Source organism: Centruroides vittatus, unplaced genomic scaffold (genome assembly GCF_030686945.1).
Source record: "Centruroides vittatus isolate TY-2023 unplaced genomic scaffold, ASM3068694v2 contig_1309, whole genome shotgun sequence".
Taxonomy (NCBI): Eukaryota; Metazoa; Arthropoda; class Arachnida; order Scorpiones; family Buthidae; genus Centruroides; species Centruroides vittatus.
This window is the reverse complement of record NW_027120832.1, coordinates 833,645-858,615: the sequence shown is the minus strand read 5'-3', so window position 1 is coordinate 858,615 and position 24,971 is coordinate 833,645. Positions and strand designations below refer to the sequence as shown.

Sequence of the window (24,971 nt, the reverse complement as noted above, 5' to 3'; positions counted from 1 at the left end):
AAGAAATTTCGATGAGTTGCCCGTCGCCATCAAACACTCACAAAAGTACTAAGTAACGCAAGCTACCCTGATTCCGATCAAGACTGTAGTCTTGCAACGAAAACACGACAACACAAATGAAAGCTTAACTAATAAATTACAAGAATGTACTCTTAAGTGCAAACTAGCTTAACTTAACTATATATATAAGAAAGAAAGAAAGAAAGAAAAATCGAACGAAAGATAAATGCGGCAATGAGAATAAAAACGTTAGAAAATCGTTAAGATTTAAAGCGGACCGTTAGAAAGAACGTTAAACGGCTCTAACGGTCGTTTTACATTTGAAAATTTCCCATAAAAGCTTATATAAAATCTAAAACTCGCCGTAACTCGATATATAATTAATCTATCCTAACCCAACCTTAGGGGCAACTAAATGAAGCATAGCGTAAAAAAACCCCCCGGTGCCACCTCCCAAAAAAAAACCTCCCCACAACTTAGAAACGATCGAAAACCAAGGACTTAGAAATTAATCTACTCCCCCAAATTAAGATATTGAGACAAAAAGTATATTGAACGAACCGGGTTGACGTACTGGACGAGATGGTAGTCCACAAGCCCGTGGTAATCCAAAATAAACTGGCGAAACTAACGGTTAAAACTAGAGTTTGCACAGAGACAACCTTACTTCCTTTTCGACTCTTCTGATGGAAGACATCAGTGTTACAGCAAAACATTACTCTATACATGGGAAGCATTTTGGGTTAGGTAAAGTGTGATCAAATGCACTCTTTTAGCTCTGTTCTAGCTCTAGCCACCTTTGGTTATTGCTTTTGTTTATGCATGCAAATTTTCACTTATTCTTGTTTCAATCTGTTACTTTTCCCTTGGTTGTATTTTTACGTATTAATTTTCTTTAAAATTATGTATATCTCATGTATATTATATATATTCTATTTATTCAAACTGATTTGTAGTCACTTTCAATTTGTAATGTGACTATAAACCTCTCAAAACCCAACGTTATTAGCCAAAGCCAAATGATTGCTGTAATGTATTGGGCTATTTTTCGCTGCTATTAATCATTAAATTTTAAGTAATTTTTAAGTGTTAGAGGAAAATATTACACCTCTAATACTAAATTACTTAAAATTTAACTATTAACAGTAGCAAAAAATAGCCCGATACATTACACCAATTATTTGGTTTTGTAATGTTCATTTCATTTTTAAATTTTTTGTGTGAGAATGATGGCTGTATAAACTGTCGGTAGTATTGATACTAGTAAAATTTTTGAATGTTTTAATTTTGTTTTATTAAATTTGTTCATAAGTAGACAGAGTTACTTCCTATTTATAATAATTTTGATGTTCAGTGCCATAAACTTTTAACTTACGTTCACTACTTAGAAAAACAAAAGTCAAAACAAATTTTACTTTGGAGAAATTTCCATTCCAAATAGCATTGCATTTTGTATTAATTAAAAATAAGTAATTTGTGTTGTCTTAATGTATTAGAAAACAGAAAATACTGTGTTTATAATAGAACACTTATTAATACAAATGAACCAACTGCATAAATGAAGTAACAGAGAGAGGATTTTCCTGTCATTTCAGTTAAACAGTTTGTTCATTTCTTATTTATTTTGAAGTGCTTGGTTTGTCATTAACACCCATTAATATTTCAAATTTCAAACAACAAATAAAATTCTGCTTTATTGAAATCAAACAAGAAACATATATGATGTCTAAAGTTATTAGGGAACTAAATTCCATCATTGGGGCTAAAATTTAAGAATAATACTTATATTGAAAAAAATAAATATGAAGTTTGTAATTAAAGAATAAAAAAAAGTAGACATTGTGATCATGATATGGCCTTAGAGAAGATCATTGAGATCTTTTGTCACAACGATGGTACCCCATTCATTCCTATCCTGTAATTTCATTTATCTCTTCCCAATTGCTCCAAATCTTGTCAAACAGTTAGAACATTCCCAATAAGATGGATTTTTGTTGCTAGAACCCTCTATGCTTACTCTAACACATTCTTTGGTAAATAAATAAAACTTGCTATCCTTATTGTGCTTTGCACTTAGTTGTGAAACTGTTGTGTCACTAATGTTTTCAGTCCATGTCTAGGACCTTCCTCAGGTAGAACTCCTTGAAAAATTAATCTTTCTGGTGTTAGCATTCTATCTTGGAATGTTCTCAATTCTGACTCTCATGTATCAGAATTTTGAACGTTTTCATTTTAAAAAATTTTTCTTTTGTTATTCAATCAAGTGTGCCTACATTGTTTGCTATAATGTCTGGTTGAAAATAGCTTGTCATGTCTTTGAGATTTGTTTTTCATCCTTAAAACTGATAGATAGGCCCTGGTGCTCTGCTTTAAATATCTCCAATGCTTCTAAATTCTTAGGTTGATTATGGCACATTTGTCATATTGGGATTTGGGTAACCTGTTGTAGTTCTGGCTTAATCTCATTATCATTGGTATATATAGCTAAGGTGGTGGTTTTTCTTTTCTTTGTGTTCAGGAAGGTGGTGCTTAAGAGACCTTTTTATAGACCCAATATATATAAGATCTTCATTGAACATGTCTTTATCAGAATTTTATATACCCTGATGTTCTTTCTATGTCTGCTTGATCTTTCTCATTCCAAAGCAGTGTGAATATGTCTGGTTTACATCTGTAAGCAATTTTTGCATTAATATATGCTGCAATTTCTCAATATAAAAAAAATGCATATGGTGTTCATATGTTATAACTACACAGTAGGAAGAGGCATCATGCTGGGAAATATCTTTCATTACAGTTTTATTCAATTCATTTTTGAATTGGTTTCTCTGTTTCTTTGCCATTTTATATTATAATATTTATTTTTTCAACAGAAAAATGAGTTAACATCTGGCTTGAACAGGACTATAATAAAATATCGGTTTTCGCAACAAAATTACTTTCTCCCGACACGCGTATGTTTACACAAAAACTATCATATGAATACCGTATACAATTTTATATATGGACGAGATCGTCGAGATGCTATCTTCACACTCTTTATTCCTCTTCCCCTTCAATCGTCGATCCACTTCACTCGACATGCCTCATTGTTCCCGCTCGCTTCTCAGATGTTCCGAAAAAAAAGGCCCTGTTCTGTTGGCCTTGCCGCTATTTATACTATCCTGCCTCCCCCTGCTGAGTTAATCGTTTTTTTCCGGGTCTAACGGACGATGGAACGTTAGGGAAAGCAACAAACAAAGGCCATTGTCTGTTAAGGGAACATGGCAAACAATCGGCACAATATACTAAGCTTTTAGTTTAGCTGTGCATCTTGGCAATCTCTGCTATTCTTTCTATTTTTCTCTTTTTGTCTTGCTGTTTGTTGCAATGCATGTAGGCCCTTCTAGTTAGTGCTCTAATGTACACTACTCTGTAGTTGTATGGGTCATTAGAGTTGGCTGGGGTGTATATTGGAATAAAGCTTGGTTTGTGCTATACTTTAGTATTTTATCCACTACCATTAAAGATGATGCTGATGTCTAGAAAATGAGCTTCCTAATTATTAATTTGTTTTAATTTAATTATGAGACCATTGGATTGTCATTTATACATTGATGATACTGTGCATCATCTGGAAAACTAAACCGAACATCAACGAATTTATCAACTGTAACAGATTTACCTACAGATGTTGCAGCTTCATATCTCTTATACTTAAAGATGGCCAAAATTGGCATTCCATCTGGTCCCACAATTGCTTGACAAATGACAGGCCAGGAAAGTGTGGCAATGTGACAGTTGTTTCTGTGAAATTTTAGCTTTTTGTGGTCAAACATTATCTTTCATGGCAAGGCTGCAAACAGCCATTTTCCATCCCTGTCATGAAAGGTGACACACTTTTCCAGGAACATAATGTTTTAATTCAAACAACAACAGTGAATGTTTTTGATTTCATTCAGATGCCTGCTTTATTATCAATTGACACAAAAGCAATACTAGCTGAGATTCTATTTTAGAATTTCTTGCCAAGTCATTCTTTCATGTCATTGCTTTTGAATGATTACTAGTTTTTTCAAAAATTAAAATTATTTAATTAAATTTGTTTAGTCGCTGTATATATGTTTAATTGGTGGTTGTCTCTTTAATCCAAAAACATTCGGTAGACTAACTTACAGCTGAACAGGCTTAAAACTTTTTTATTGGTTCTTCATCAAATGCATTTTGGACCAGTTTTATGAGTCCTGGTCCCTCATCAGTGCTACAGGAAATCAAAGGTTTTTTATTAACATGGGTGACGCGAGTACGTACATAAAATGTTTTTAAAGAATTTTTGTAAATCTTATTAACTAAATACATTTTTTATACCTTTTTCGTATACTCTTCATTAACAATACATTGCTTACTGGTATCTGTTTTCATATTCGTTTTTTAATTCCTATTTTCCCTTGTATTTACAGTAGTACTATAATTATAAAGTTTTCTTATATAAAATCTTTTACAAAGATCTGTGTAACTAATATAGAGTTTTCTAAAATTAAATACGTACTTACTATTTTTTCGGATGTATTTCAAACATTTTACAGCAAATTTTGGTCCTATAAATATACACTTAAGGTTGTTCGCAAAGCATTGTGCTTTTTACAATACTAGAACGTTTTTGCAGTAGGGTGCCACACACAAAACTATTAGTCTGTTGCGCCCTCTATTACATAATACCACTGTTGGTCGATTTGCATTCCATTTGACAGATTCACTAAGTTACTATTATTGCTATGTTTTTTTATTTCTATGTGTTCTTTAAACTTACGTTTATATATATTTTTCTCGGAATGTAAAATTTTGGTGTTATTTTTTTCTATTTGGCAACTATTGTTTATTATGTGGTTAAACCAAGGGGAGGTGTTGTGTTTCAACCTGATGGCAGCCATATGTTCATTGATCCGTGATTCCAATTTACGACCAGTTTCACCTATGTAATATTGTGGGTGTTGACAATTGCAGCTGATTTTATAAACGACTCCTGTTTTTTCCCATATATTATTATTATTTGGTTTTTTAACATTACAGATTTGTTGTGATATTTTGTTTGTTAACAAAGGGGCTAAAACAGTAAAGATAGGATTGAAACACTTACCAATGGACCTCTACATACTAACATGGAGGTTATCTGATCCTACATAAAATTGAGATTCATCACTAAAGATGATATGCAGTCAGTTTGTAGCAGTTCATGATTCTCAATCACTGTACCAAGGCAAAAAAATCAGATCACATTTGGATGCAAATGTCAGGATTCATAGCAGCTGTTAATTTGTCTGTCTCTTCCTGAATTATTTGCGAGCAACTAGCAGAGTTCTATAGTGAGGCTTCCATTTGTCTCTATATGAAAGCTGAAGATATTGCAGCTATTTGTGCTTGTATCATAATCAGATAATAATGTCTCCTGCTGGTCTGTCAGGGACATCCAGAGCTTGTCTGCCATGTATATGTGCCCTGTCAAATTCACTGCCCTCATCAACTAGTCACAGTGAGGTCAGAATGGCTCAGATGGCAAGCAATTTGATGAAATGACCATTCTGGTTCCTTTGGTTTGATGATGAGGCCTTTCTAAAACACTGTCAGTTATGCATTCGTTGTCTTTGACCATGTACCGACAGACATACCTGGCATTTAAAGATCTCCAAGCAATAAGCAATTGAAAATTCTGAATGCATTGAGCCTCTGTAAGACTATTTTACAAGCTGTTGGAGTAGTGATTTTAAGGCACTGATGGCATTACCTAGCATGCATCAAACAATAACTGTAAATTACATCTGTGTCTGAGAAATAGCTGTATGCCAAGTTTTGCAATAATCAGGCAATTTTGTGTCATTTTTGGTCAGTGAATGTATATTAATTTCTATACACAGAAGCTGATAAGTTTTTACTAATAATTATTTAAAGAATCTGATTTATTATGATGTGCTATATTTCTGTATCAGTTTGCTAATGTACATACATAAAACTTGAATTACGTATTGAACTAAATTAAAAATTTTTGATGCATTATACGAAATTATTATTTTGTTATTAGATTGGTGAAGTTTTGTGTGAAATGTTTTTATAAGTTGCTGATAATAAGTATTCAATTTGCTGTGGAATTTTTTTTTATTCAAACATTCTCTAATGTTGTTGAGCAGAGTTTTCAACAATCTTTATTGTATATATCTTAATTATCATCTAATGGAAAGCTGATGTATGGAAAGATGCATAAAATTCAGGATTTATCAATAAATAGCAAAGTTTTTTTTTGTTTGAATAATGAATGGATATTCTAATTTTGTCTTCAGCTAAAATTCTCTTAAATAATAATCATACTACATAATTGGATGCAAGTGCTATATAATTAATTTAGTTATGCCTACATGAAGATATAATAATAAGTTTTATACGTCCAAAATTTTTATGACTAAATCATTTTTACATAAATTATTGTGTGTTAAAATCTTCTTGTTTTATTAAATTTCATTCAAGTGTTTGTAAGTGCTTATAAGTCTTGTTTTCTTTATAAATGTTCGATCAGAATGAATTTTGATTTCTACTAATGTTGAATAATGTTAATCATCAATGAAGAAGCAGAAAACAAAGAGAAAATGCAGATTCAATTTTTTACATCATTTTGTTTACATTCTTGCAGGAAGCATCATACTTCAAGAATAATTAAACCTGTTCCTTCCTGTTTGTAGCAGATTGGCTAAAGCAATTTTTGCATCATTTTAAATATATCTACTCACTCATCTTTCCTGATGGATGGTATAGTAAATTTATTTTATTTTATGTTTGTCATATAAATTTAACTTTTAATTCATTACTTTAATAGTACTTTGAATATTTAAAACTATGACAATTCCTCTTATTTCGATACTCTTAATTCTAACTTGTATTTATATTTTCATCCTGTTACTTAAAATTTTAATATATTGTTTTATCTTTTGGCAAGATTGTGACAATTTTAATTTGAATTGCAATTAACAATTGTTCAATTTTTATAATTGTTACATTATGAATGAATTGTTTCATTGTCTCTGAAGATGAGCCAAACAAGTATTTTGAAAATTAAACAAACCTGATATTTTGGATAGTTCTGATTGCAGTTTGTTTTATTCTTATTATAGAGGCAATGAATATGCTATTTTAATTAAAATGGATTTCATGTATTTTTAGCAGTATGGAAATACTAATACTTAATAATGCTATGAGTAAATTACATTATAACTGAACTTATATTGTTACTAAAAGATGTTGCTAGTTTTAGCATACTTAAGGAATATTGGAAGAAAAGCATCAAAAATAATTCTGAAAAATGAAATAATGTAAAAAACAATCCTTCAGATATATTATTCCTTCTGTTCTCTTAAACAGTGGAAATTTTGAGCTATTTCATTTTCATTTTAATTTATAAACTGCAATATTTAAGATTGGCAGTTGTTCTTTATTGATTTTTTTTAAAATAATTCATTATCTGTATATAAATTTGAAACTACAGTTATTCAAGTTATGCTAAAAGAAAAACATGATGACTATTATTTTCAGCACTGTCAACAATCAGTCTAAACTGTTTTTTTCATATTAAGTGAATGCAGCAGTGATAATTTGAAATAGCATAACAAAATTTGATTCTGGATTAACCCTCAATATACCAATATTTTCATAGCCCATGAAGTATAAGCTAGGCCTTAGATTCCTTTATCATTTATACTTTGCTCTATTACCATATTACTACTTGCCATTGCTTAAATAATAAGAAATAATTTCTAAACTGTGATAAACACTTTGATATACTTTGAGCATTTGTGTTATCTATTGATCATTTGTAACAACAATTTTTGCAAATAAAAAATGAGTGATTTTTACATATATTGTTTTTACATTTTTTACGTAAAATTTTATTTTTATGCTCTAAAGGAGGACACATGCTACAACAACTTTTTGGTTCATGATTTGTAAATACCTGTATTAGAACTGCTATAAAGACTTTTAACTCTTCAATATCAGCAAGTTTCTAATTTGTTTTTGGACTATAGTGCCTTCTTTGTCCATTTTCAAGTAGTTCCCAGTAGTGGTTTGTGAAAATATAAAGAAAACATGGATTCAATGGAATCACTTATTCTTATAGCAAAATGAGTTAGACCAGGAGTAGGTTTTATTACATTTTTTGAAGGTTTTCTACCTATTGAAGGTTCTAACGGTTCTGACCACCATTCCAAATTATATTTAGGCTCGTACAGTACATTATAATTAGCAGCTGAATTTGAACATGAAGGTTCAAATTTGCATTCACTTTCACTGTCTGTAAAAGCATTTTCTTTGACAAAATTAGGGTTAAATAAAACTCTTCTTAAAGCTAAATTTTATGATTTATTAATTTTAAAGTTCTCATATGTGAATGCATGAAAAATTATGTAAACTATTTTTGTATTTTTCTTAGTTATATAATTATCAAATACTTAATCATTCAGTTCAAATTTTAAGATTTTCTATGTGAATACCATTTTGGCATTAATGAAAATTAAATATTGGTGCTAATAATATATTAGTCATGACTTTTGGCATTTCAGTTTTATTATTCATATCTAATAAATAATTTTATTTTTCTTTCATATTTAATTTAAAGTTTTTAAAATATATATATATATTTTACTGTCCATAAAAAATTTACATTTTTTTTCTTTTGACAATAAAAGTATATAAAATCGGGTTCGAAAAAAACATTCATTACAGCGAAAAAAAAAACTGGTTGTTTAGAATAAAACTATACACACAATACCATCAATGCCCCTTATGCACAAGCTACATGCAAATTTCACTTCTTAATCTTTACCCCATCCTGAGATATTAAACAAAATAGATGCCAACAAACACATTTTCTGCCACTTTTTTGACTCTTGGTTCAGAAGGTGTCAAAATGTAGAGATCTGCAAAAAAACTCATAGGATTAAATTTGATATGATTTCAATACTTTCTCTTATGTATACATAATAGCCAAGAAAGTAAAATATGTAGAAGTCAAAGGGTAATTATGTGGAAAAAATAATAGAAATGCATAATCTCTCTTGGTTATAATAAATTATTTTTATCTTTAATGTGTTTTTTTTTTCTTACTTCAAACCAGACTTTACTTTAAAAAATACCTCATATCATTCTTTTCAAAACACTTCAGTAATTCTTTCATATAAACTGACCATGTCTCCACATACAATCATGATAAAATAATATATTTTTTTAGAAACTGTTACAATCACTGACATACGCTAGTTAAAATTTTTATAAAATTTTATTATTATATTAGCTTAATGTTCTTTTCAATGATAACCATATTCACTAATTGTGAGTTTGTTGTTTGAACTAATCATATGAGGACTAAGATGGTTACTGTTTCAGAAATATTTTATTACCAATCTTTCAGTCAGATATGCGTTTCAAGCAAAGTCCCTCATCTATCTGACCTATTTGAATATCAGAATGAGTTACAATATTTAAAAATACAGTAATTATCTTATTTATATACAATTTTTAATTGATGTGACTAATTTTACAATTATTGATTTCAACATTTTGGATTCTTAAAATTAAGATAGAGATTAAAATTATTAACTTTATATATGGATAACTGTAAATTTTAAAATACAAACATTAAAACGTTAAAGTTGTTTATATAATATGTTAAAAATACCAAATTTTAAAAGAATGTTATAATTTTACATTAAAAGTACCTCTGTATAATTCAATGTCTTGTGTATATCTATATCCAGCAGTATTACAACTTCCAATCTTGTGACTTTAAATGTATGTTATATTATAAAAGTAAAAAGTTTTTTCTTTTTGTTTGGTATAAGTTGTTTGAAAATAAAAATAGTAAAATTGTTTTGAAAGGTAAATTTATAAATTATTACAATGGTGAATGTACCTGTGCATATTATATTCAATAGTTATAAAAGTTGCCAATACATTTCAAGTCACCTTAAGTATACTTTGAAGAGTATGGTTATGTGAATAAGTTGCATATATAAAGTAATCAGAAGAGCTCTCTCTGGCAGTCTAGTATGTTGTTCCAGAGTTTGTCTAATTCAAATCTTTGATTTAGGTTTATTCGGTTAATGTTACCTATGGTAGCGAACATGGCAGCTTGTCTCTGAAACAGTGAGGATGCACGTTCCTAACCTAACCTAACCTATTCTAATTGTTAAACACAAGATCGTGTTATTAACTCAACTCAATCACTATTCTAATAAATTATCATAATTATTGCAATTGATCATGGCAATTGTGTTTTGGGACAGGAAAGGGATTTTGTTAGTAGATTTTATGCCAAGAGGCACAATGATCAATTCTGATGCATATTGTATGACCTTGAGAAAACTCTGGCATGCCATACAAAACAAGCAGCCTGGCCTACTGTCTTCTGCTGTAATGTTGCTCCATGAGAATGCAAGGCCACGTGTTTCTGCACAAACACAAGGTCTAATCAGTTCTTTTGGATGGGAACAACTAGATCATTTACCTTACAGTCCAGACCTTGCACCCAGTGATTTTCACTTGTTTTGATATTTAAAGGAGTTTCTTGTTGGTCAACAGTTCAGCAACAATGAAGAAGTGAAAACTGCAGTCATGCATTGTGTTTCTTCACAGGCGGCAGATTTCTTTTGTGGCAATACACCATATTAATGTATATTAGATATAAGTTTAGTTTTAAGTTTTCTTTCTTCTTTGTTCTTCCTTTTGTTTTCTTGAATTTTCTATTAACATTCCTTCTTGTGGGTGAGGTACCCTTTTCATGAACCATGTTAACAATGGGAAGTGAAGTCCGTGAGGCTACTAGAACGATAAGAAGGTTCATTCTTTGGTTGGACTCTCGGTGAAGGTAGACATGCGAAAGTTATGCTCATGCCTGTCGTCTAGAAGGACAAAGGGAGACAAAGGTGGCCTACAGAAAGAGAAAGGACCCTGCTAACGTAGAGAGAGAGAGAGAACGTCTCTTTTATAAGGAGAATTTTCAAAGAGATCTGAAAAAGATCAGTGAGAAATGATTTAGAGTGATTCCCCACCAGAAGAGCGTCAATACCAAACAAAGAACCTGGGTATTCCTTATAACCTCCTCTATCATACTAAACTTCTTGTTATTCTTCCTTTCCTTTTTTAGTTTATAATTTAGTGTAAGTTAGTCATAAGATTACAAGTCTGTCTTTTCTTATTTGCCACGAGCATGTTCTTTTGTTCTGTATTCACTCAATTCCTTGCCCCAGTTTGGGATATTGTATAACATTAAGAGTTGGAATTGGAAAGAATCCTGTATATTGCTAATCACATGAAAAAAAAATAATTGTTGTTATTTTTTTTGTTTACTCCTCTTATGGACTATTGTACACTCCCATGACTATCACACTTTGAAGTTGGAATTCAAAAAATTGTTGAGTGGTATGATAAATGTTTAAACAAAAATGGAAATTATGAATAAAAGTAGATAAAAGTATGTAGAATATGGAAAAAAATATATTTCAATGATATTTACAGTATTTTTCTTATTAAAAAACAGACCTTATTTAAAAAATAGCCTTCATAGTATTATTAATCCATTTTTTGCTAAGAAATTTTTCACTGTTTTGAAATTATTTTGAAATTTATAGTAATTCTTTTCTTTTGTATTTATTCTTATGGTTTTGAACAAGGCTATTTAATCTACTTCTCCATTTTTTTGTTTTCAAGAGATATTTTACTAAATGTATATTCTACATTAATAATTAAGGTTTCACAGTTTATTTTTTTTAAGGTCTGCTGTAATTTAGTCCTTTATGATGAGTCTTGTCTCTAAAATCATGCTGCTGTCAATGGCTGCACACCTTAGAGGTATGAAGGAGAACATGTCAGGAGTTGCAATTTGGCACAGAGTATTTGGTGCCCAAATAACTAAAAACGGGTTTTTACTGTAACATATACACAAGACATTGAATTATACAGAGGTACTTTTAATGTAAAATTATAACATTCTTTTAAAATTTAACATTTTTAACATATATAAACAACTTTAATGTTTTAATGTTTGTATTTTAAAATTTACACTTATCCATATATAAAGTTAATACAGTTGAGTCTGCATAAGTCGACACCAGGATAACTCGACACCATTGGTTAAGTAATCACTTTTCTGTGGTCCCGGCCAACTTACGTAGGCATTAATGTTAAAAAACTCCGGTTTACTTGACACCATTTAACTCGTCACCACTGGATAAGTCGACATACTTTTGCCATCCCACACTCTGATAAGTCGTCATCCTCTCCTGAAAAAATGAATTCACTCCACATGTGTGGTGCAAACTTTTTTTTTTTTTTCAGGAGGGGAAGTCGATTTATATTTTAATATTTTTATTAATATATTTTTTAATTTTATTACTTTTTATTAATTTATAATTAATATAATAATACATTAATATTATTAATATATATATATATATATATATATACCTTAACATTATGTATTTTTATGTATAAAATAATAACAGATAAACAAAAAGAAAATATACAATCTGCATCAACGTCACACCAGAATCCAATTTTGTGTTTTCTCACGCTAGAGCAGTGTTTTTCAACCTTTTTCATTGAGTGGCTCCCCTGGTTGAAAAATAAAAAATTGCGGCACCCTTGACCGGCGGCGGATCTAGAATCTGAAAAGAATGGGGAGAATAGATGAATCTTTTGCAAAAACAAATATTATGCGCAATGCTGGAGTGGGGTCTGGGGAGGGGACTCCCTCCCCGGGAAGAAAAATTTTAAAAATTGACAGTTTTAAGTAGCATTTTAATGCAAAAATAATGTTTCTACGTGTTCAAAATCAAAATTTAAGTCCATTGAATTTTATCGAAATACTGACAATGAGTTATTTTGAACTACACTTAAGTAAATTTCCAAGAAAATACCTAAAGGTGTTAAACTTTGCGACACCCCAATCGTGGCGCCGTGGCGCCCCGGTTGAAAAACATTGCACTAGAGGTATTAAGAATTTTTAGACGTTACTTGCCAACGATTGACAATTGAGATGATGTTGTTTTCAAGGCATTCATGATCGTTGAAAAAGAAAGTTGAGACAGTTAAGTGCTCAAAACAAACAACACTAAACGAATTTTTCAGTTTTTCATCTACAGAGTAATTGTAAATGGAGGACACGATGTATTGTAAGGCTATACTACTGTATAACACACTTCTATATTTTCCTAATTGTAGTTTTGTGGTTTTTTCCAACTTCGCTTTAGTCGTCACATTGGATAACTTGACACACTTCCACTTTCCCTTGGGGTGTCAACTTATGCGGAGTTGACTGTAATTTTAATCTCTATCTTAATTTTAAGAATCCAAAATGTTGAAATCAATAATTGTAAAATTAGTCACATCAATTAAAAATTGTATATAAATAAGATAATTACTGTATTTTTAAATATTGTAACTCATTCTGATATTCAAATAGGTCAGATAGATGAGGGACTTTGCTTGAAATGCGTATCTGACTGAAAGATTGGTAATAAAATATTTCTGAAACAGTAACCATCTTAGTCCTCGTATGAATTATGAATTAGAATTTTTTTTTCGTGACTTATAACATATACTGCTGGCCTTTAAAATTACAAAATTAAGAAAGATGCGTTTGTCTGACATAAAGGATCCCAACAGATGCTATACCACTGAGCAATAGGACAGACATCTTACCTATTCAGCTATTATGGATCCTAGAGCTACATCCCCCCAAACCCTAGCTCGAAAATTGGGTGTTACACAGCAACTAGTCTCTACACAGATGGTTTGATGTTGTCTGCAGCATCAGTTTCTGTCTTCAGCACCATGACGGATGCATTCTTGTCTGGCAGTACTGTAGCAAAATACTGAGTAAGACCTGTATTATGCATTACCATACTGATCCAATACCTGGTGATATGGTATGGTATGCTATTGCAGTCCATTCATGTTTGCACCTAGTACTCATTCCTGGTACATTGAATTCCCATCATTACATTTCTGAGGTGTTGGAGACTATTGTTGTTCTTATCTTCAGAGCCTTTTGATCCCCTCTGTACAACTGCATGTTGCATACATTGTTCAACATTTCCTTGATTGGCACCATGTTCCACTTCTTCCTCAGTCCTTGGTGATCACAAGATTTTTTGGAAAGTTTCTTGTGAAGTCAAGGACCACACTTTTGAACACATGTGGACCCTGACTTCACAACTGGCATGCCACACATGGCCCATGGACACAGCAGAAAATTTTGGCAATGTATCAAAACAACATGGACTGACATAATCCAGGCACTTATCCAATGTCAGTTCCTTCCTATGCCAGGCTGTGTAGCAGCAGCTATTATTGTCCATGGTGACTGCACAAGACACTGATTTCTGGATGTTCTGCAGCTCAAACCAAGCTGAAATTGTAATCATCTTGCACTTGTCCATAAGTTGTGTATAATACATACAGCTTTGATAGCTCTTGTCCTTTTTGGTGTTGCAGTTTTAATGGCCAGCAGTTTACTTTGTTGTTGTCTTTCTTTGGATAATGTGGTTATTTAATTCAAATACTTCACAAAAACAAACTGCAGTGAAAAATATCATTGCATTTTAAGATTTGTTTTGTGGTATGGTTGTTTGTTGTCGTCTTTTGTTACTAATTTTTTTAAACTATTATTCTTTGAATCTATCCCTTTTATTTTCAAGATTATATCTAATTTCTTGTCAGTTACTTTAATTTTTAATTGCTGTATTTATTAATTCTCAAGATACTGTTTCTTTATATTTAAACCTTTATGATATAAATAAAATAACTTTTTTAACTAGTACAAGATCAAAAATGATTCAATAAACAAAATTAAAATTATAACACAGTTTTTAAACATTTTCAAGCTCTACATACTCATCAGAGATGCCAAAGTAGAATTTTGTTGCCACAGAGTCAATGTGTAAAAATATAAATTAAAACAAGACTGTTGTTGTTGTAATGATAGACAATAGCAACACTGAATACATTAAAGAATAAACTTAAGTGCTTCATTAATTTAGGTTACAAAACTATAAAACATTATAAGATATACTACAATTTATTTTGTGATTATGTTGACAAGTTAATAAGGTAAAACTCTAAAACATTTCCAGAGTATTATCTGAATCTTTGTGCTTCTCTTTGCTGTAAATTTCTTTCAAAAATATTTAAATTAAATTAATGCTGGCTAGTAAATAAGTTGTGCATGTTTGAAAATGAATAATACTATGGTTTTTATTATTAGCCTATGTTAAAGATCATTTTTTCTGTTTAATTTGATATACAATAAGTAAGAATTTGTTGATATAAATTTGATTGTTTCTAATCTGAATGTAATGTAAAAAAATGCCAAAATAAATTTTTTAGTCGTTTTTATAAATGCACCATTTGATAATCTGTACTTAATTCTGATCGGTTAATGATTTATTTTCAGTCTATTTATTGTTTTCTATCATCTGACAGAGAATTATGATGTATGCAATGGAATTTTATACTACAGTATTACCCCTCATACCTTTAAAAATGCTGTGTGATTTTAATTTACCAAAATTATGAAAACATTGAAAAATTAAAATCATACTGCATTTTTAAAGGTATGAGGGGTAGTACTGTAGTTTATGACGAATTCAGTTTTGCTGAATAGTACAATGGAATTTTAGTTTTTGGTTTCATTTATAAGCCATTCTGGTAAATATGCAAATTAGGACACTGTAAAAAATGCATTAAACTGCATTGATTGTGATGTTTTTGTTTATTTGCTTTTTGTATGTACATTTTAAAAGAACTAAACCTTAAATGATTACTAGTAAAAGCTGTCGTGTGTGTGTGTATGCGTGTGTGAATTCCTTATAACTCCTGCAATTTTTGTCCAAACCAGATAAAATTTTGGTTATATTTGTTTTATGCTTTGATGGAAGGTATAGGCTATTTAATGTGTTGAAATATTAGCTATAGAAAAAACATTTTTATCAATTTTGGATCAGTGACCACACTTATGTTGCAGTGATATCAGTGACCACGTGACCTTCATGCTTGACGGGGGAATTTCCCTTAACCTACTCCATTCCAGCAATCTACAGAACATTTTTGAATGGAATTCATCATGCGGTGCATTTTTTGGATAATTTTTTACATTGCGATATTTCGCTTCAAAATTGCATTATGTTTAATCTGTATTTTGTGTTTGATTAAAAACATATTACAGTTTACGATTGTTTAATTTATAGTTTAATACAAATTTAAAATAATATTAAAATTTGAAGTTTATGAACAAAAGAAGAAAAAATTAATTTACAGAGAATCGCTGAACTTTGTGCATCTACTAGGTAGACACATCTGTCTTCTTTTAAACAAAGCAAACTGCAGCTCTCTAGCTAGAGCGGGGAAGAAGTTATTGCCATTATTTACACTACGTCTCAAATTACTTAGCTGGGAGAGGAGTCGATTGTTATCGTAAAGCAACACATTAAAGTTTATCATCATATATTTCTGTTTGAAATAGTGAATATTTGACACTTTTTATATAATTTTTCAATGTTTTATACAATAATACACTAAAATAAGCAATTAGTTAATTTTTTCCTGCAATTACGCAATATCTGGAAGTAATGAGTTTCCCAGTAAATTTTTCAGCTAGGTGCTTTTAATAAGAAATCTTCTTGTCTAAGTAAAGTCAAATAACATGAAAACTAGTAGAATTATGGCTCTAAACTGAAGAATATAGCTATTTTTTAACATTTGTTTACATTCTGATTTTAATCACGTGGATTGGTTCTTCGTGGGAAAATCCTGACCAGATGGTCCTAAAAAACTCTCATTCGTTGAAGTTGATTATCATATTATAAATTACCAATTAGAGTGTAATAGGTATAGAAACAAAAATTTTAAAGCCAATTAGCAGCACAAACATCTTCCATAGACTTACTATAGGGAGGTGGAGTTTCTCGGGAATATTTATTGCTAGATAGTTTTAAAAATATATTTATTCGCTTAAATATTATCAAATTACCTAACTTAATGTCTAAGTGCATTAAGTTAGTTAATTAGAGCCAAAAAACGATTTAAAAAGCAAATTTATTGTGATTGTTTACATTTTACTTCGAAGGTTGGAGGCAGGGCTTTTTGCGGCAATTTTTTCCTTTTACAAGTCTGTGATTAGTTAAAGTAATGTCAACAAAGACAGAAGATACGCAATAAAACTGTAGAAGGAGTTTTCCTTTGATTGTTTTAAGTTAACTGTGTAGTTAACTGTGAAGATTTGCTGTAGAATGGTAAGGAGTCCTTTTTACTGAAATATTTATGGTCCAAGGGTGGTAACAAAACAATTATTGGCTTAAACAAAGTCAATCGACCTACAGAAGCGCGAATCAAAGCTAAGATTGCTGGAAAACTCGAATATAATACAAATGAATCAAATTTTTTGATTAATTAAGCCTAAAGGCGAATCTTGCATCACCAATTAACAGCAAGTCACATGACATACACCTAAGGGCATATACCAGCATGGAAAGGGTTAAGTTGCATTTTTACGTATTTTGGCAAATGGCATATTTTAAACTTACTTCATTAAATTTGAAATTTAAACTTTAAGAAATGATAAAATGATAGCTGCACTTCTATAACAAATCTTTTAAAAAAATCTTTCCATAGTGACCATGTGATGTTCTATTAACCAATTGGATGTAATGAGCCTGTTATTCCGAAAATGTTATTGCTCATCTAATTAACATACATACAATTCATTTTTGGACAAAATTATCAATGTGGAATTAAAAAGACACTATTTTATCAAAAAAGAAAAAAAGCCTTGGGGAAAACATAAGAGTAAAGGTTAGATAACTTCCTAAGGTATTGGTCAGGTAACTTCTAGATCTAAAAGAAAAAGAACAACTGGAAATCCCTGAAGCTGTGAAGTCCGACTTTAGCAACATTGATTAAAAATGGCTTTGTCAAGGGCTGCAGAAACAATATTACAACATGGCTTGAAGCTCTTCTCAATTCTTCAATTTCTACTTTTACATGAAAAATATTCCATCATGCTTGACAGGAGAATTTCTAGTTTAATAATAATAGTAATAATTTTGACATCAAAAATGGCAAGAAAACCTTTTGTTGCAAAAAAATTTGAATACAATTGAAAAATATTTATTTTGAATTTCAATCTTAAAGTTTCATCAATAGATTGAACTAGGAGTATATTACAAAAGAATGGTGGCCAAAGAAAATATGAGAAGACATGTTTAAACATGTCTTGTCTTCTCATATTTTCTTTATTATAATTCTATAACTCTATCAAACCTTCATTAACATGTTTAAACATGTTTAATGAAGGTTATGATAGAGTTATAGGAATAGTGTTATAGAGGTCAAAGGTAATTCCAATATCTTGCATGGAAGCTGCCCCAAAAAGGTTAATCCTGTTTTAACTTTTCCCTTTGGATAAATATGTTGATTTAAAAGATGATCTACTTTATTGTTGTTCTCAAAAGTTTCACTCAATGTTTTTTAATTTGTTGCAGATCTGTGAGTAAAGATTAATCTATGTTCTGTAATGAAGCAGTTAAAAGATTATACCTTACTAAATAGAAATGGTCAATGGAAATAATATTTTTCTGGTAATCATTTCTGTTTGATATGTTACAGTTAAAGTCATATTTCTAGGAATGTAATCTTGCTTCATATAAGTTGGTATCATAAATTAACAACAGTTATATCAATCAATTGGATGATAAAAGTGAAAATTTATTATAATTTTTTAATGAATTATGCTTGTTTGTAATTTTATAAATTGTTAATATTCTAAAATAACATAGAGCATACATGAAAATATAACTTTATTTTTAATTTGTACAGTACTTTTGCATATATTTTAGAACAGCAGTTCCCAACTTTTTTTTGACTTGTGTAAACCTCTTGGCAGCTCATTTTCCTAAGTTTTATTTTCCATTTCTTATTTTCACTAAGTTTTATTTTGTGTGTTCCTCAAACTGTCACCTTGATCAGTTATACAGTTCTGAACAATTACTTTTCAATTTAAAAAAATATTTTTACATGTATTAGAGAAAGGACACAGATAAATATAATAAAAATATAACTTAATGCTGGGTTCCTGTAGAAAGATTACACTGATTTCGGCGTTAAACTATTTCTTTTTTATTTCCACTAGCACTTTCGACGAGTTTATAATCGTCGTCTTCAGGTGAAAAAGAACGATTTTAAAAAACAAACATGCAGAAATGTTCTAAGGAGAACAGAGTTATTTGAATTCAAGACTGGCATCCGGTAATTCCGTTCAGAACGTGCCAAAAAAGATGTTGACGTGTTCGAATTCTTACGTCTACGGTGTTAGCGGCGCATGCATGGAATTGACACCGTGATGGCGATACGATGTTAGGTGCATTTCGTTGATTAAATGTCGATACAATGCTACCCACACCCCGGGTAGATCTAGGGTGGGGACATTGCATGCTTCCGTAGTAGCTGTGAGTAGCGCTTCCCAGATGAACACGAGCCTTCGATTGTTGCAACATTTTATTATTTTCGTTCTGGACCACAGGGGGTTGTAGCCTTGCTCTAGAACTTTTTTAGCGAGCTCTGTAGTATATTTTCCCTTGGCTACATCATCCTGATGCTCTGCGAGGCGGGAGGCAAGCATTCTTGTTGTTGCTCCTTTGTATCTTGTGCTAGCTCCCGTTTCCGGATTTTCTAGGTGTATTGCGTAAACTCCTGATTTTTCTAAAGTGGTTAGCTTGTCATGATCATTACAGATGCACCTACGTAGGTTTGGTAGAGGGGTTATAGGTAGATTGTAGTTGTACCGCCGAAAGATATGACTGATGCGTATAGAGGGTGGTCCGAGATACGGCAACGAGATCTGGATCACGGATGCTTTTTCTTTTTTGTGCAGCGTGGTACGTGGGAATAGGGACTCCTTTACCCTGCAGAGTACATGCTCATATTTGCCACGCGTGAATCTTGCACGAGATACTGCCACTCTGATGATGTCTAATTCACTTTTTATTGCTATCTGCGTCGACGGAAGCAATAGTGCCCTTCTAACAAGTGCAGCAATGGCAGCATTGATATATCGCGACGGTTGGAAAGCATCTGCTGGGATGATAGACGGTAACTCGTTAGACTTGTGATGAACTGTAAACTGCGGCCCCTCAACCGACTTTTTTATGCATAAATCCAAGAACGTTATTGATTCATCCTGCTCTTTCTCCCAAGTGAAACCGATCGTGGGGTATATGCTTGTTAGTTGCTGCACAAATTTGAGAAATTGTTCCTCTGTATTCTCCCATATTATTAATATATCGTCGACATAGCGCAGATATAGTGACGGATAACTGATGGCAAGAGGGGAGTGGAAAACTCTACGTTCAATTTCACTCATAATGAGCTCAGCCAAGACTGCCGATAGTGGGGAGCCCATAGGAACTCCTCGCTTTTGCAAGTAGATGTTCTTGTTGAAAAGGAAATAGTTGTGCTCGGTGATGAATGTTAGGGTGTCACGTATGTCTAGCGCCTGTTGTATGTTAAATCCTTTTCTGATGATCAAGGCGTTGGCAAGCATTACGGCTTCGAAAATAGGCACAGATGGGTATAATGACACCACATCCAATTTGTAGAGAGTGTAGGAGCATTGGTGCATTCTACTTGTGCTGGACACAATGGAGGACTTGGCAGCCACAGATGATGGGGTAACATATGGTGATTCTGGAAGAAGTTCACGCAAGAACTTTACGAGCGCCTTTTCTAGGAAATATGTAGGATGCGATCTCTTATTTACCAGTGGACGTAACGGCCAGTTTGTTTTGTGCGTTTTTGGTTGGAATTAATGCTTAACTTAATGCTTAGTTTTAAATAAAAATATAAGTGTCATGATGTCACCAAAGGCCTCAATGCAGGATCCAAATATTCTTACAGTACATCTACATCCACCATTATTAATTTTTTCTTTTGCATACTCCTAGGGGTAAGGTTGTTTTAGAATACAGTAGACTCTTGCTAATTATCTGGCAAAGTGTCCATTGCGATCACCTATGAAAATTTTTAGTTTCCTTGAAAATGTTAGTCATGTCACACATCCCATTTTCTTGTTTACTTAGTTTTAAAGCTTGTATGTAAGTACACTTTATTTACTTTCCTGCTTTCTTGTGACCCATTGCTTTTCAATACCATCATTCATTGCATTTAGGCCTATACATTTGGTAATCTGACACTCCTTTGTGTGAGGAGTGGCCAGATTAGTGAATGCCTACTGTATCAATAACTATATAATTTCAGTTGGAAAATTTGGTATGTAATGCCTTAATTGTATTTAAATAGAAAGTTATTTTTGTCTGAATTTTAGAAATTTCTATTTAAATAATAACTTACTATTTTTAGTATTATTGTTTGTGTTATGTGTTAATTTGTGTGTGTTTAAAATTTTGTATTATATTTAAATTTTAATGGTCCTGACTGCTTGGTGGCCCAAGAGTCAGGTTTTTTTTTTATACATTATGCCAAATCTTAAAATGATTGTTTCATTATCGGACATAAAGATTCTTCAAGAGTTGTTTCATTATCTTTGTAGCTGAGAGACATGGGAAAAACTACAAATTATTGTGAAACTACCATGCATTTTATGTCTGTCTTAGTTTTGAACAAATAAACTTATTTTACTATAAACAATGCAATGCACCATAAGCTATGCATATACTAGTGCAATATTGGAAATATTTTTTTTTGTGCTTTTAATGTTAAAGTGAACATCTTGTGCATTTTTTCTTTTGTAGGAAACTAGATTGGTAAGATTGTAATTGAGCCTGGTGGAAAGGTAATTTGAGGTATATTTAAGATCTCTTTTTTTCCAGATCTGACCTGTCCTAAATATACAACTACAGTTATTAGGTTTTTGATTGCTAAGAGCAAAATGAAATACTTACTGCTAAAATACTTCATATGATGATAATTTTGTTTTCTTTTGCATTTCACAAACAACCAGTGTTGTCAGAACTGATTATTTTAATTGTATTTTCATTTTTTATGCAATATAGTCATGCAGTTATCAAAAATTGATTATCTTAATTAAAAAATTAATATTGCTCAAAATATTACAGGAAGTATCAAAATTTTTGCAGATTGTTTAATCAGGAATGCTAATCTATATGAGAAATGTGAAGTAATTGAAGAAGTAATGCATGGTTGATACTCAATCACATGTCAATAGCATAAATTACTGAGAGTATAATTTAAAAAGTTATGAAAATTTTACAATTTTAATAGTTTGTGGTGTTAAAATTATTTTTTTCATTTTTGTCTCCCTGCAGGACATGCAATAACATGGCACTTACTGTATCGTGTTGTCGCATGTAATGCAGTGCTCCCATTTTAAATGAATTGGAGCTTATTTTTCTTGTATGAAATGAAAAAGTGTAAGGAATGGTAATTTTGTAAGAATAAATTTATTTTAAATTGCTAGTGCGTCATGTCACACTCATTCAAAGCAATACCATCTAAGCAAGATCCTGCCATAACAATTGCATTGTACTGCCAGTGGTTTTTCTCAAAAGTACTTGTGCACTGCAAAAGTGTTAGCTGCACATCATTTAAGTTAAAGTTAGAGAATAGAACTTTTCAAAATTTTATGAAATTTTAAATACAAGAAATGTTGAAAAATGTGCTAGTGTGTCTCGTAGATGTCATGCAACTACTCAGAACTTATCAAAATATGTTACAATTTCAAATATAGGGGTAAAATGATCAAATGTTTGGTGGGAATTGAAACAGCAGTTAGTAAATGCATTTTTGACTTTATCTTGTAGTTTGATCCTGTTGTTTTTGATATTTTGCATTGTTTTTGTTACAGATTAAAGTGTAACATCTTATAAGAGAATGAACTTATGTGTACTTATTAAATTAAAATTTGTTCTGGTTAACAAAAGTTTGGATTAATTGATAATGGTAGCCAATTTGTGACTTGTTTTAAAAATAAAAATTAAATTAAATTAATTTATTTATTTTTACTTTATTTACATTGAATTTGGCAGTATCTCGCAGACAATATTTGCCACTCCCCATTACAACAATCCTAATTAATTTAAAAAAAAGGAAAAAAATATGATAAGGTTAAATAAAAAAGTTAATGTGATAGTAACAAAAATGAGAAAACCATGCGAGAATGACAAAACAATAACAAAGCAAAAAATAAATTACTTGGATTATAGTATCTTTTTGCAAATGGCTTTGAACTTATGGAAATCAAGGAACAATAAAAAAAATTAAAGCACAGTAAATAAAAATTACTGTGCTCTAATTTTTATTATTGTAAATGAATACAAATTAATTTATGAAAATTGCAAATGAAATTTTTAATAATCTTATATAGATGTAATAACAAGTTTATTTTTTTGTTTATGTATATAGCCTATTAAAACGCCGCCACCCGGGAAGAAGTATGTGAGGTGTCCTTGTAATTGTTTGCTTATTTGCAAAACTACTTCACAAAAAATTTCTTGTCCAAGACCAAATTGGTATGAAAATTATTAGATTTTATTTATTTATTATTTAATTATCTTAACCAAGGAATAACTAATAAGACATAAGAATAAACAAACATAAATTATTTTTTCTGTTACTTTAATTTTGAATGCAATTTTGTCTTAAAAAATGAAATAATAAATAAAATTTTAAAAAATACTTAAAACTCCAATAGACATAAAATATAACACTTTTCTTGGGTAAGAATTGGGAATGAATATTTGTTCTTGCTTTAACATTTTAATTAAATCACTTCAAATACATAGAAGTTACAAAAGTATAAGAAACAATAGCTTATAAAAGCAATAACAGAATTTAATCCAACCAATCAGTTTTCTAGAGCATTATTATGATATGTAAAAAAGTTTTTAATTTGTTATATTCTGTAATAGATACAGTCAACCCAATAATTATTTGAAATATCAAATGAATAGCTTTATTTAGCCTTAATAGACCAATAAGTCTCTCATGGCTAAATAATTACTAAGTAATTTGGCAGGCGATAGTTAGGCTGCCATCTCTTGTTAAATTAATAACTATAAATATATACATTTTAATTTTAGAATGTTCAGGAAGGATGAAAGATAAAGCAATTAGAATAATACAAAAAGAAAGGAAAAGTTGTTTGAGTTCTTAATTTTAGTTAAAACTAGCAGATGACTTGCATCATTGCATAATCTGTACCTGCTTTCAAATTGACTTTTAAACATACAATACATGGTTTTCACATAAAATTACAGTATGTAATAATTTAATTAGAAAGACAAAAGTAAACTTTTTATAAAATTATATTTTGTTTATGATGCTTATGTCATCAATAACAATAATATGAGAATGATTTAACATGGAAAAAATATTATAACATTTATAATGCATATTACATTATAACATTTCAATTGAAATTTGGTAATATAATTAGATATGGTTGTATTTGTTTCTGATATCAGAAACATTAAAATAATTTTTATTTTTAAATAAAAATAATTTTGATGTTAATATATGAAATTTAAAGAAGAAATAATTTTATTTATTTCAGTAAAAAAATTATTCAGTTGGCTCAAATTTCTGCTACGCCAGGTACCACCAATGTTCCTGGCATGGCAAGAGTATCTTGTGGGCACTGTGAAAATATGTTCTTGGTAAGTTGTATATGTATAAAAATAAAAACTTTATAATAATTTTAAATTTAGTTTAAAATAATTTCAATTAGTTATAATACAGACTAGATAAAGTTCTTATTAACTTATATTGTAAAAAACTATCTAACATAAATATTTTTTGTGTATATCAGTTGGATATCCTTGGGTTACATAAGTCTATTAAATGACAGAACATCAAATTGAATACAGAATTCAGATCAAATTTTAAAACCACCAAAGGTTCATGTATGGCCCTGTGCGATTAATTTA

General features: G+C 30.6%; 2 protein-coding genes across 2 annotated transcripts in view; one reads left to right on the top strand and one right to left on the bottom strand.

Annotated features, from left to right (window-relative positions):
• Positions 1-23,555, top strand: part of LOC136989992 (type II phosphatidylinositol 4,5-bisphosphate 4-phosphatase-like) — a 48,768-nt gene extending 25,213 nt beyond the window's left edge. Inside the window, exons 3-4 of the mRNA XM_067288307.1 lie at positions 6,659-6,774; positions 23,449-23,555. Coding sequence (XP_067144408.1) covers positions 6,659-6,685 — 27 coding nt within the window. The 3' untranslated portion in view covers positions 6,686-6,774; positions 23,449-23,555. The remainder of the gene's footprint in view (positions 1-6,658; positions 6,775-23,448) is intronic.
• Positions 19,373-20,611, bottom strand: LOC136990089 (uncharacterized). The gene has a single exon (XM_067288443.1). The coding sequence runs from the start codon at positions 20,609-20,611 to the stop codon at positions 19,373-19,375; it is 1,239 nt and encodes a 412-aa protein (XP_067144544.1).
• Positions 23,556-24,971: the final 1,416 nt, after the last annotated feature.